This window comes from Lampris incognitus, chromosome 9, assembly GCF_029633865.1.
Source record: "Lampris incognitus isolate fLamInc1 chromosome 9, fLamInc1.hap2, whole genome shotgun sequence".
Lineage (NCBI taxonomy): Eukaryota > Metazoa > Chordata > Actinopteri > Lampriformes > Lampridae > Lampris > Lampris incognitus.
The window spans coordinates 61,880,079-61,892,945 of record NC_079219.1 but is presented as its reverse complement, the minus strand read 5'-3'; the positions used below and the strand labels follow the sequence as shown (position 1 = coordinate 61,892,945).

General features: G+C 41.5%; 1 protein-coding gene across 2 annotated transcripts in view; it reads left to right on the top strand.

The window, feature by feature from the left end:
- Window positions 1-12,867, top strand: part of pik3r4 (phosphoinositide-3-kinase, regulatory subunit 4) — a 77,240-nt gene that overhangs the window by 47,743 nt on the left and 16,630 nt on the right. For both annotated transcript variants that reach the window (XM_056286033.1, XM_056286032.1), the window contains 4 exons: window positions 1,637-1,802; window positions 8,820-8,984; window positions 9,380-9,591; window positions 10,293-10,424. In XM_056286033.1, the coding sequence (XP_056142008.1) occupies window positions 1,637-1,802; window positions 8,820-8,984; window positions 9,380-9,591; window positions 10,293-10,424 (675 nt within the window). The remainder of the gene's footprint in view (window positions 1-1,636; window positions 1,803-8,819; window positions 8,985-9,379; window positions 9,592-10,292; window positions 10,425-12,867) is intronic.

The following is a 12,867-nucleotide window of genomic DNA, read 5'->3' as shown; positions in this document are numbered from 1 at the left end:
ACAGTAGCTCACTGAATCTTGCCCGCCAGTTTTCAACTCCCAACGCAGTCAAGAGATGCACATGCATACCAAATAGCCTCATGCTGAGTTGTCTGTCAGTTGCCTCTGTACAACAATGCTGGTAGTGATTGGCTGGCTGTGATAGCGTTCACATCGTCTACCGTAACGTATCGAAATTTGGCACCATTTTTTTCCAAGTTGAGCTGGGATGCGCAGTCTTCTTCTTGCGTATGGAGGATAAGCAAAGCTTGACTCGGTTTTCTCTTTAGCCTTTTACGTTAGGCATATTTATTTAGGCAAATACAGCAGGTCTCTTGGCTCTCTACTACCGAGTACCGACTCTTACAACAAGCTTACAACACACTGTCTGTCGCACACACTGTCTGTCGCACACAGAGAATGTGGCGACGTCACATCTGAATGAACCGTAAAGCCTTAGATAGAACAATAATACGGCTGGTACCGTAATACAATGAGTAAGGGCACCGTCAAATAACAACGCTTAACACTCAGACTTGCATTTGATGATTGCTTTGCAGCGATTGCATTTTACTGTATCAGGTTTGCTGTCTATTTTTACAAAGTGTAGCCACACTTTGGAATGCATAGTAGCTCACTGAATCTTGCCCGCCAGTTTTCAACTCCAACGCAGTCACGAGATGCACACACATACCAAATAGCGTCATGCTGATTTGTCAGTCAGTCATCTGTGTACAACAATGCTGGTAGTGATTGGCTGGTTGTGATAGCGTTCATGTCATCTACAGTAAAGTATCGAAATTTGGCACCGTTTTTTTCCAAAGAGTTTGATACTCGGTAGGACCGAGATATTTTGGTTGGTGCTATATGGGTACCATTTTCGATACCCAACCCTAGTGGCTACTAGTGCTGGTTTTTGTCAATTTGACTTTTTTTTTGCAATGAGGCTCATTTACATAGAAAGGGGCTAATTTTGCACCAGATGTACGCATATTACCTAATTTAAATACTTGCAAATAGCATTGGAGCACTGAGATGCTATTTGTTTGTCAGCGCAGTTTTGAGTGCATCTGACCCTTTGCGGTTCTTTGAGAATTTACATGATTTCTTTTTGTCTTATTTGTGCAGGTTTAGCAGCCACAAAAGAGGTGCAATCCTTTGTGAATTTGCCAGTGAGTGTTCTGTCAGAGTGATTGTTATTTCAGATGCTTTAACTGTGCACTCTCCCTCATGCCTGTCAGCACTTGGCCGACCAATCGTGTAACTTCATTGATGTTGTTGGTCACCTGATCCAGCTGCCTAATCGTGTCAAACGTGATTAGTCAGTCAGTCACTCACTCACTCACTCACTCAGTCAGCAACATTCACGTTTGTAGGGCTTGCCAGCTGGTCTGGTCCAGCCAAAAAAAGAATCTTAGAAAAACCACCTTCATCTTAATTCTAGAAAACAAGGCTTTAGATGAAATATGAAATAGGTTTTATCTTTCCATGGTCAGTGTAATTCACACAAGGCCTCGCATACGAGTCCTTCAGTATGTGTGTGTGTGTGTGTGTGTGTGTGTGTGTGTGTGTGTGTGTGTGTGTGTGTGTGTGTGTGTGTGTGTGTGTGTGTGTGTGTGTGTGTGTGTGTGTGTGTGTGTGTGGTTTGTTCCTCCAGGTTGGCATCCTAAGGGCCTACTGGTGGCCCACCTCCATGAGCACAAAGCCGCTGTCAACCGAGTCCGTGTGTCTGACGAACATTCCATCTTCGCCACGGCCTCTAACGATGGCACCGTCAAGGTGTGGGACAGTCAGAAGATGGAGGGAAAGACCACAACCACCAGGTAGTCCCCAACAGTATTTACAGACAGTGCCATTACTAGCTGTTTAGAAAGATAACTGCTGATACTATCACTACCAGGTAGTTTTCAGCCCCTTTCACACATACATTCCATGATATTGCTGGAATTAGGGTTGGTCGATAATTTCTATTTTCATATTGTCCAGTTGTTGTTACTCAAGATTGCTGATAAGTTATCCAATCATCAGGGAGTGGCGGGAGGGGTGGCGGCGTTTTTAAATTATTATTGACATTAGAATTTAATTTGGATTCAAGATACTGAATAATCTTGAGCTTGTCTCGGTGTCTGACAGAACTTTGAATTGAACCCTTAAGCTTTCTGCAAGAAAAACAGTAAAGTTACTTGAATAAATATTTTTAAAAGACTGAACTTTTTTTTTTAATATATTGAAACATTAAAAAAATCTATTTAATAGCAATATCTCTTCTATTCAATAAATGGTTCCCTTTTAAAAGTTGGTGTGTCTGTGCTTGGTGTGACAGTGTCACAGCATCATGTTCCAGTTAACATGACCTAACATAACTTGCACTGTTTGGTGAAGCCACAGCCCTCATTTCATTCTTAACATGTACCTGCACATTGTTTTTAATGACAATAAATTGAGTTGAATTGAAGACGTACATAATAAATGAAACACTACAGAGGTACATATAAAGCTATCATCCACACAGCATGAAGACATGGGAAGGAGTAATAGAAACTGGGTTAAGAGATACGAGAAGGAGCAATAGAAGCTGGGTTAAGAGATATGGGAAGGAGTAATAGAAGCTGGGTTAAGAGACATGGGAAGGAGTAATAGAAACTGGGTTAAGAGATATGAGAAGGAGCAACAGAAGCTGGGTTAAGAGATATGGGAAGGAGTAATAGAAGCTGGGTTAAGAGACATGGGAAGGAGTAATAGAAGCTGGGTTAAGAGATATGGGAAGGAGTAATAGAAGCTACGTTAAGAGACATGGGAAGGAGTAATAGAAGCTGGGTTAAGAGATATGGGAAGGAGTAATAGAAGCTGGGTTAAGAGATATGGGAAGGAGTAATAGAAGCTGGGTTAAGAGATATGGGAAGGAGTAATAGAAGCTGGGTTAAGAGATATGGGAAGGAGTAATAGAAGCTAGGTTAAGAGACATGGGAAGGAGTAATAGAAGCTGGGTTAAGAGACATGGGAAGGAGTAATACAAACCCCAATTCCAATGAAGTTGGGACGTTGTGTAAAATGTGAATTAAAACAGAATACAATGATTTGCAAATCCTTTTCGACCTATATTCAATTGAATACACGACAAAGACAAGATATTTAATGTTCAAACTGATAAACTTTATTGTTTTTTGTCTGTGAATGTTCTCATTCATTCAGGTCATGGTTATCCAAAGGAATTGAATCAAGTGCAACTGGACTTGGTATATATCCGTGAAATGTATTATATTGTAATTTATTTTATTGTTTTTTGCAAATATTCACTCATTTTGAATTTGATGCCTGCAACAAGTTCCAAAGAAGCTGGGACAGGGGCAACAAAAGACTGGGAAAGTTGAGGAATGCTCAAAAAACACCTGTTTGGAACATTCCACAGGTGAACAGGTTCATTGGAAACAGGTGAGTGTCATGATTGGGTATAAAAGGAGCATCCCCGAAAGGCTCAGCCGTTCACAAGCAAGGATGGGGCGAGGTTCACCACTTTGTGAACAACTGCGCGAGCAAATACACTACCGTTCAAAAGTTTGGGATCACCCAAACAATTTCGTGTTTTCCATGAAAAGTCACACTTATTCACCACCATATGTTGTGAAATGAATAGAAAATAGAGTCAAGACATTGGCAAGGTTAGAAATAATGATTTGTATTTGAAATAAGATTTTTTTTACATCAAACTTTGCTTTCGTCAAAGAATCCTCCATTTGCAGCAATTACAGCATTGCAGACCTTTGGCATTCTAGCTGTTAATTTGTTGAGGTAATCTGGAGAAATTGCACCCCACGCTTCCAGAAGCAGCTCCCACAAGTTGGATTGGTTGGATGGGCACTTCTTTGAGCAGATTGAGTTTCTGGAGCATCACATTTGTGGGGTCAATTAAACGCTCAAAATGGCCAGAAAAAGAGAACTTTCATCTGAAACTCGACAGTCTATTCTTGTTCTTAGAAATGAAGGCTATTCCATGCGAGAAATTGCTAAGAAATTGAAGATTTCCTACACCGGTGTGTACTACTCCCTTCAGAGGACAGCACAAACAGGCTCTAACAGGTACTATTTAATGAAGATGCCAGTTGGGGACCTGTGAGGCGTCTGTTTCTCAAACTAGAGACTCTAATGTACTTATCTTCTTGCTCAGTTGTGCAACGCGGCCTCCCACTTCTTTTTCTACTCTGGTTAGAGCCTGTTTGTGCTGTCCTCTGAAGGGAGTAGTACACACCGGTGTAGGAAATCTTCAATTTCTTAGCAATTTCTCGCATGGAATAGCCTTCATTTCTAAGAACAAGAATAGACTGTCGAGTTTCAGATGAAAGTTCTCTTTTTCTGGCCATTTTGAGCGTTTAATTGACCCCACAAATGTGATGCTCCAGAAACTCAATCTGCTCAAAGAAGTGCCCATCCAACCAATCCAACTTGTGGGAGCTGCTTCTGGAAGCGTGGGGTGCAATTTCTCCAGATTACCTCAACAAATTAACAGCTAGAATGCCAAAGGTCTGCAATGCTGTAATTGCTGCAAATGGAGGATTCTTTGACGAAAGCAAAGTTTGATGTAAAAAAAATCTTATTTCAAATACAAATCATTATTTCTAACCTTGTCAATGTCTTGACTCTATTTTCTATTCATTTCACAACATATGGTGGTGAATAAGTGTGACTTTTCATGGAAAACACGAAATTGTTTGGGTGATCCCAAACTTTTGAACGGTAGTGTAGTCTGACAGTTTAAGAACAACGTTTCTCAACGTACAATTGCAAAGAATTTAGGGATTTCATCATCTCCAGTCCATAATATCAAACGATTCAGAGAATCCGGAGAAATCGCTGCACGTAAGCGGCAAGGCCGAAAACCAACATTGAATGCCCGTGACCTTCGACCCCTCAGGCGGCACTGCATTAAAAACCAACATCATTCTGTAAAGGATATTATCACGTGGGGTCAGGAGCACTCGGGAAAACCATCGTCAGTTAACACAGTTCGTCGCTACATCTACAAGTGCAAGTTAAAACTCTACCGTGCAAAGCCAAAGCCAGATATCAACACCACCCAGAAACGCCACCGGCTTCTCTGGCCCCGAGCTCATCTGAGATGGACTGACGCAAAGTGGAAAAGTGTGCTGTGGTCTGACGAGTCCATGTTTCAAATTGTTTTTGGAAATCATAGACGTCGTGTCGTCCGGGCTAAAGAGGAAAAGGACCATCCAGATTGTTATCAGCGCAAAGTTCAAAAGCCAGCATCTGTGATGGTATGGGGGGGGGGTGTTAGTGCCCATGGCATCATGGGTAGCTTGCACATCTGTGAAGGCACCATTAATGCTGAAAGGTACATACAGGTTTTGGAGCAACATATGCTGCCATCCAAGCGATGTCTTTTTCAGGGACATCCCTGCTTATTTCAGTAAGACAATGCCAAGCCACATTCTGCACGTGTTACAACAGGGTGGCTTCGTAGTAAAAGAGTGCGGGTACTGGACTGGCCTGCCTGCAGTCCAGACCTGTCTCCCATTGAAAATGTGTGGCGCATTATGAAGTGCAAAATATGACAACGGAGACCCCGGACTGTTGAGCAACTGAAGTCGTACATCAAGCAAGAATGGGAAAGAATTCCACCTACAAAGCTTCAACAATTAGTGCCCTCAATTCCCAAATGCTTAATGAGTGTTGTTAAAAGGAAAGGTGATGTAACACAGTGGTGAACATGCCCCTGTCCCAGCTTCTTTGGAACGTGTTGCAGGCATCAAATTCAAAATGAGTGAATATTTGCAAAAAAACAATAAAGTTTATCAGTTTGAACATTAAATATCTTGTCTTTGTAGTGTATTCAATTGAATATAGGTCGAAAAGGATTTGAAAATCATTGTATTCTGTTTTTATTTACGTTTTACACAACGTCCCAACTTCACTGGAATTGGGGTTTGTAGAAGCTGGGTTAAGAGACATGGGAAGGAGTAGTAGAAGCTGGGTTAAGAGATATGGGAAGGAGTAATAGAAGCTGGATTAAGAGATATGGGAAGGAGTAATAGAAGCTAGGTTAAGAGGAGAGGTGACGGTCAGCGAGCAGCAGTATGGTTTCATGCCAGGAAAGAGCACCACAGATGTGATGTTTGCTTTGAGAGTGTTGATGGAGAAGTATGATGATGATTTATTTCGAACATGTAAATAAGCAGGGTAGAACATACAGATAAGTCATATCCAAGTGATCAAAAAATCCATGCACCAAACTCAGTGAACACATCTCCGTATGTGTCACATTAATTTTTACATGTTGGAGAAGCAGTAGGAGGAAGTGTCTTCATGCATGCTCAGTAATCCTGATAAGAAAATCACAGAAGGTTGCTTGCCAGTAGGAGGAAGTGTACACTTATTTTTTCCTACCCCTTCTCAGCTACTGTTAATTCAGATGCTGTACATTACAAACACACTTCCCACTGTACTGTGTAGTTCACCTTCAATGCAAGTTGTGCTGCACAACATAAACTCACCTACTGTGAACAATAAGAGAAGAAAGAGAAAAAACACATCAAAATATGAGCGAAAGAGGACAAAGAAAAAGAAAAACACATGCTGATGTCATGTACCAAAAATAAACAGATCTCAGTGCTACGTACTGAGATCCCAAATAAAACCCAAAACGCAAATATCCACTCGCTGTCATAGAAAGGAAAAAAAAAACATGCAACAAGAAGAAATGTTTGGAGATAAATAAAACTTAGACAGTTAACACAACTCTTCATTGTCCCTACGTCTCTTGTGCTTTGTACTTCTTGAACTGCACAATGTTTGTACTGTGTTTGAGTTCCATGCTCACGCTGTTCCACAATTTTACCCCACAAATTGAAATGTCCATGCTCTTCAACTTGTACCAACATTATCATTTATTGAAGTTTAATTTCCCTGTCAAATTATATTCCATTATATTCAAATTATATTATATATATAATATAGTTATATTCCCCTTCTCTATCTGAGAGTATTTTTGTATATTACTGGGTAGTAGATGGTTTCTTGCTTTGAATATTATTTGTGCTGTATTAAGTTCTACTAAATCCCTGAATTTCAAGGCACTTGACTTTAAAAATAGCTTGTTGGTGTGTTCACCATATTCTACATTATTAACTGTCCTCATGGCTCTTTTGTGTAGTGTACATAATGTTGTAGTATACATAATGGTTGTAGGTTGGTGTTGTAGGTGTTACCCCATACCTCCACACAGTAGATCAGATATAATAAAATAAATGAACAATACAGAGTGTACAATGATTTATGATCCAGAATGTGACTTGCTTTTCCCATGACTACAATGCTCCTTGCCACATGTTATGTGAGGTTTCCAGCAGATTTTGTGGTCTAGTATCACACCTAGACATTTATTTTCATATAATCTTTCTAGTTGGACATTGTCTATCACTGCTTTTACTTCGGTGTTTATTTTATAATTTCCAAACAACATGAACTTTGTTTCGTTCCGATTTAAGGATAATTTGTTTTTGTCAAACTACCATTTTAATTTTTCCATTTCTATTGTGGTCACCTCCAAAAGCTGCTGTAAATTCTCACCAGAACAAAATATATTCGTGTCATCTGCAAATAGAACAAATTTCAATATTTTTGATATCTTGATTATATCATTTAAGTACAGAATGAACAGTTGTGGGCCTAAAACCGACCCTTGGGGTACACCACAACTAATATCCATGCATGACGATTTAAGTCAAGTCAAGTGGTTTTATTTGTCCCCAGAGGGGCAATTGTTGCATAGCAGTGCCAACATTTAAACACACAAACACTCCACAGAACACATGTTTGCTTTATGATTGATATGATTGAATCTTTTTGGAAGACATGAATGGGCAGAGGACCTTGGTCAAGGTCACCCTCCTCATCAGTTTTTACCCTAGAGTCCATCCTGACATTAACATATTTTACAGCTATAGTTGTTGTTATTCAAGTAAACATTCATTTTTCAATTGATATAGCTTTTCAACAAATATGTAAATCATGGAGGCTTTTATTGTTGCTGATTTTGATAATTGCTGTCAGTACTTTTCAGGGACCAAAATGATGACGTACATAGCATTTAATGTCTTTACCATCATTGCCAAATGCTAAAAAATAAGTCAGGTAAATGATGAGTAAAGAAGTCTGTGAATGTTCTCATTCATCCAGGTCATGGTTATCCAAAGGAGTTGAATCAAGTGCAACTGGACTTGGTATATATCCGTGAATATCCGTATATTTGGTACGGTATATGTCCGTATATATTCACGGATATATACCTAGTCCAGTTGCACTTGATTCAACTCCTTTGGATAATGATGAGTAAAGAAGGATGCAGTGTTGTAGTGGTTCGGGTTAGCAGGTGGTTAGCAAGCAGATTTGACATAAAAGGTAACAGACCTTTACCAATAGACACTACAGCATCAATAGCTGGAACCATTCATCCATGTTCTTTGTTCGCCGTGGGAAATGTTGCTGACACAATGACTTTGCTAAAAGGCTTTGTAGGACCTGGAGTATTCAAACACCACTGCAAGTACCACACATCACCCCAGGTATCAGTCACTTCAGCAGACTTGTCTGTCCTCAAGATTATAACCTTGAACAACACCAATATGCTCACTGTAAGGAGTTGTGTGTTGTTTGTGATGTAGTCTTCTTTTCTGTGCCGGCAATGAGGAATGGATTTCTCTAGATTTAACACTGTTTACCATGATTACATTTGTTTTGTTTTGGTTGTTTTTTTGTTTTGTTTTTTTAGTTTTTGCTTCTTCCCTTTTTTTTTTATAGCTCGGAATCTCTCTGTTTCTTATCTGCAGGTCAGTGCTGACATATTCTCGTATTGGCGGTCACGTGAAGACCTTGACCTTCTGTCAGGGATCACATTACTTGGCGGTTGCCTCTGACAATGGTTCCATCCAGCTGCTAGCTGTGGAGGCTAACAAGCCACCCAAATCTCCTAAGGTTCAGCCCTTCCAGACCAGGTACCACCATAAATCTCAACCTCCATATCATTAGTGGTCATTTCTTTTTTTTAATCTTTCTTTGAAAATTTAAGCCTTCATTTGATAGTTGGGTAGAGAGGGGAACCTTAGTGACCCATCAGTTGAAAGAACAATGTTGAGCGAGGCTGGTAATATAAATACCCACTCATGTCACTGTTAATCAAAGCGAAGGAAACCAGATAATCAACCAACGACATGTTCTTATTCCAGGACTACAGTCCTATTGGCCACTTAACTGAGTAACACACACACACGCATGCGTACGGAGAGGACATAGTGTGTAGTACGCTACAGTAGCCATGTGCCACACACACACACAGCAGAGACCACTGCACACTTCGTATTCAACATTGTCTGCTGTGATTGTGTCCTAGGTCTTTGGACCCCCAGGAGGAAGGCTGTGTGGTGGACCTCCATCATTTTAATGCTGGGGCCCAGTCTGTGTTGGCCTATGCCACTGTAAATGGCTCTGTGGTGGGCTGGGACCTGCGCTCTAACACCAATGCTTGGACCCTCCACCATGACCTTCGCCTGGGTCTAATCACCTCCTTCACCGTGGACATGCACCAGTGTTGGCTCTGCCTAGGTATGGAAGGTTTTGGTGTGTGTGTGTGTGTGTATGTGTGTGTGTATACATATAGTACATACATTAAACAGTTACTAATGCTGGGCCTGTGTTTGTACCTGTGTGTAGAAACATTGAGCATGCAGCAATAATGGCTCTCTGTGAATGTTTGTCTGTGTTTGTGTGTGTGACTTGTGTTACACAGAGACAGATATAGAAAAACAGTAAACTTGAAAAACACAGCAAAGTCCACATGCACAGACCAAAAAACAGAAACACACGGAGGTACACAGGTAAAACAATGATTCCAGTCAGCAGTGTAAATATCCACCTAGACTTGGTGACATGAGATAAAATCTGTCCTGTCTTTTCAAGTTCAACTTTATTGGCTTTACACACACACACACACACACACACACACACACAGTTTAATAGCGTTACACACACCAGGACCTTGTCAAGTAGACAGAAGAAACTAGAACATCAGTAGCACATGCGTAAAACTGTTGCTGGAGCTTCAAAGAAGCTGGGATCAGCCCATGTGGCTACGTTTATTGACAGATACTATGTTTCATCACATTATTGAGCGTGCCTCATGACTTATTGATAAAGCTATGTTTTCCATCATCGTATGTCCACCATTGTTACTTTTTTCACTCATGTTAGAGCTCAGCTCCCATAGTTCTCATTTTACTTCTGTTTCTTTTCTACTTCCTCATTAGGCACAAGCAACGGCACCATGGCCTGTTGGGATATGAGATTCCAGCTTCCCATCTCAAACCACTCCCACCCTGCCCGAGCCCGCATCAGACGGGTTCTCATGCACCCACTCTACCAGTCATCTGTCATTGCTGGTGAGAAAACAATGTATGAATTATCCTGAATAAGAAGAGGCGAATACCTCTTCTTTCCTTCCTTAAACCATGAAAAATGGTGAAAGGAAAATTTCAAAGCCCTTTTGTTTTTTATTTTCAAATGTCTCCTCTAGGCAGTAGCCTGGGAGGGGGTTATGTGTTTGGTTGCACTTGTGTGTGTGTCTGTCCACGGCTAATCTTACAAACTACTGGATTTACCAGCCTAAATTCTTTTGTGCACAGCTGTGACTGTATGGTGAAGAACCACTCGTGGTTGCGGTGATTCAAAACCCTCAAAAAATGTTTGTTCTCGCTATCACCGCTCCCTCTCTTCATTCACGCTCTAGCTTGCTCAACCAACGTTTTTCTCTGTTGCTGCCCGATCTGAGTCAACCGTGCGCATGCACGACTCACATCTATGGCTGAGTCATATCGAGCAGCAGCAGTGTAAAAAACCAAAGCATTATGCATTCTGGTATGAGTCTTCAAAGTAAGCGAGAACTGGCAGGAACACTGGAGCAGCCAAAACTAATTCACCTTATAATGATATGATAATGATTTTATTCATATAGCACTTTTCTAAAACAATGTTACAAAGTGCTTTACAAAGAAGTAAAACCAGACAAGGCAAAATAAGAACAAGTCCAAATAAGAGTAGAAATAAAAACAGTGAATAAAAACAAATATCAAACATTTGTAAAAGCTTTGACAAAAACAAAGTTTTAGAAGAGATTTAAAAGAAGCCAGAGACTTGGTTAGTCTTAGTTCAACAGGAAGAGAGGTCCATAGTGTGGGGCTCTAAAAGCAAAAGTCCGATCACCCTTTGTGACAAACCGACACCTGGGAATAACCATCCATCCATCCACTATCTGAACCGCTTATCATGCTCTCAGGGTCGCAGGGATGCTGGAGCCTATCCCAGCAGTCATTGGGTGGCAGGCAGGGAGACACCCTGGACAGGCCTCCAGGCCATCACAGGGCTCACACACACACACACACACACATTCATACCTAGGGACAGTTTAGTACGGCCGATTCACCTAACCTACATGTCTTTGGACTGTGGGAGGAAACCGGAGCCCCCGGAGGAAACCCACGCAGACACGGGGAGAACATGCAAACTCCACACAGAGGACGACCCGGGACGACCCACCAAGGTTGGACTACCCCAGGGCTCGAACCCAGGACCTTCTTGCTGTGAGGTGACTGCGCTAACCACTGTGCCACCGTGCCACCCTGGAAATAACCAGCAGGGCTCCATCTGCAGATCTTAATGGTCAAGAAGGTGTATACCAGATCAATAAATCACAAATGTATGCCTTATTCACCCTGCCGCCATGCGGAAGTGCCATAGTCTCCAATGTTAAAACTCTGCTATAAAAATACAATTTCAAGAAGCAGGCTTAATCACAGTCACAGCTGGAAATCATCTCAGTAGCTACAACAAAACATTTCCCATGGCTGAGCTATGTTTTCTTACCTTTGTTTTATGAATGAAAGTCAATCAGCAGAGCAGCCATTCACCTTCATTCATTTTATGTCATGAAAACCGTGATGGTTAAACACATTTGAAGACTTCTAATAAGGGATTTGAAATCATGATAGCTTGATCTCTTGTCATTTCATGTCAGACTTGGTCGCTTTCATGCGAGGGTCCATCTAGGAGGCTGCACATCCCAAGACTAACAAACAAAACGTTTATTAGGTAGATTTGTTTAGCTTGACTGCTGCATATTAAAACTTTTTTCCTCCATATTTCCTGTTCAGTGGACTTGGGCGCTGCACAAAAGTCTTATAAGGGCAGGAAAAACACTGGTTTTTCTGTTCGTCTGTGCTTGTATTTCCCTCTCCCAGTAGGTGAAAAAAGGGGTGGTTTGTCGCCAAGTTCAAACACAGGTGGGATCCGCGGTGGTGTAGCGGTCTAAGCATTGGCTTTGTGTCGATGCAGTTGCCCACTGGGGACCGGGGTTTGCGCCCCGGTCTTGTCAGATCCGACTACGGCCGGACTCGATGAAGCAGCAATAATTGGCAGCGCTGTCTTTGGGAGGGGGCGGAGTCGGCTTGTGTTCGTCACATGAATGCGTCTCTGTGTGTTTGAAAAAGCAGTGGTTCGGCCTGGATTCACCTTGTCACGAAAGTGGCGAGGCGTCTCCTTCCAGACTGCCGGCCGGAGAGATGCAGTTGGCGAACGCATGCAGTACGAGGGTGGGTGTTTGAACTAAAACAGGGATCGATTGGCGACTAAATTGGGAGAAAAGGGGAAAAATCAGACATAAATTTGAAGAAAAAAAACAGCGACAGGAGAAGGGGAGATAGGTACGCCTGATGGGGATCTGCTCTCAACTGAGTGCACTCGTCTTGTTTTATCCAGTTTTGCTTTGTACTTTAGATAGTTGACCAGTTCAACACATTTCTAAATTGGTAATCCATCACTGGGTAGTGC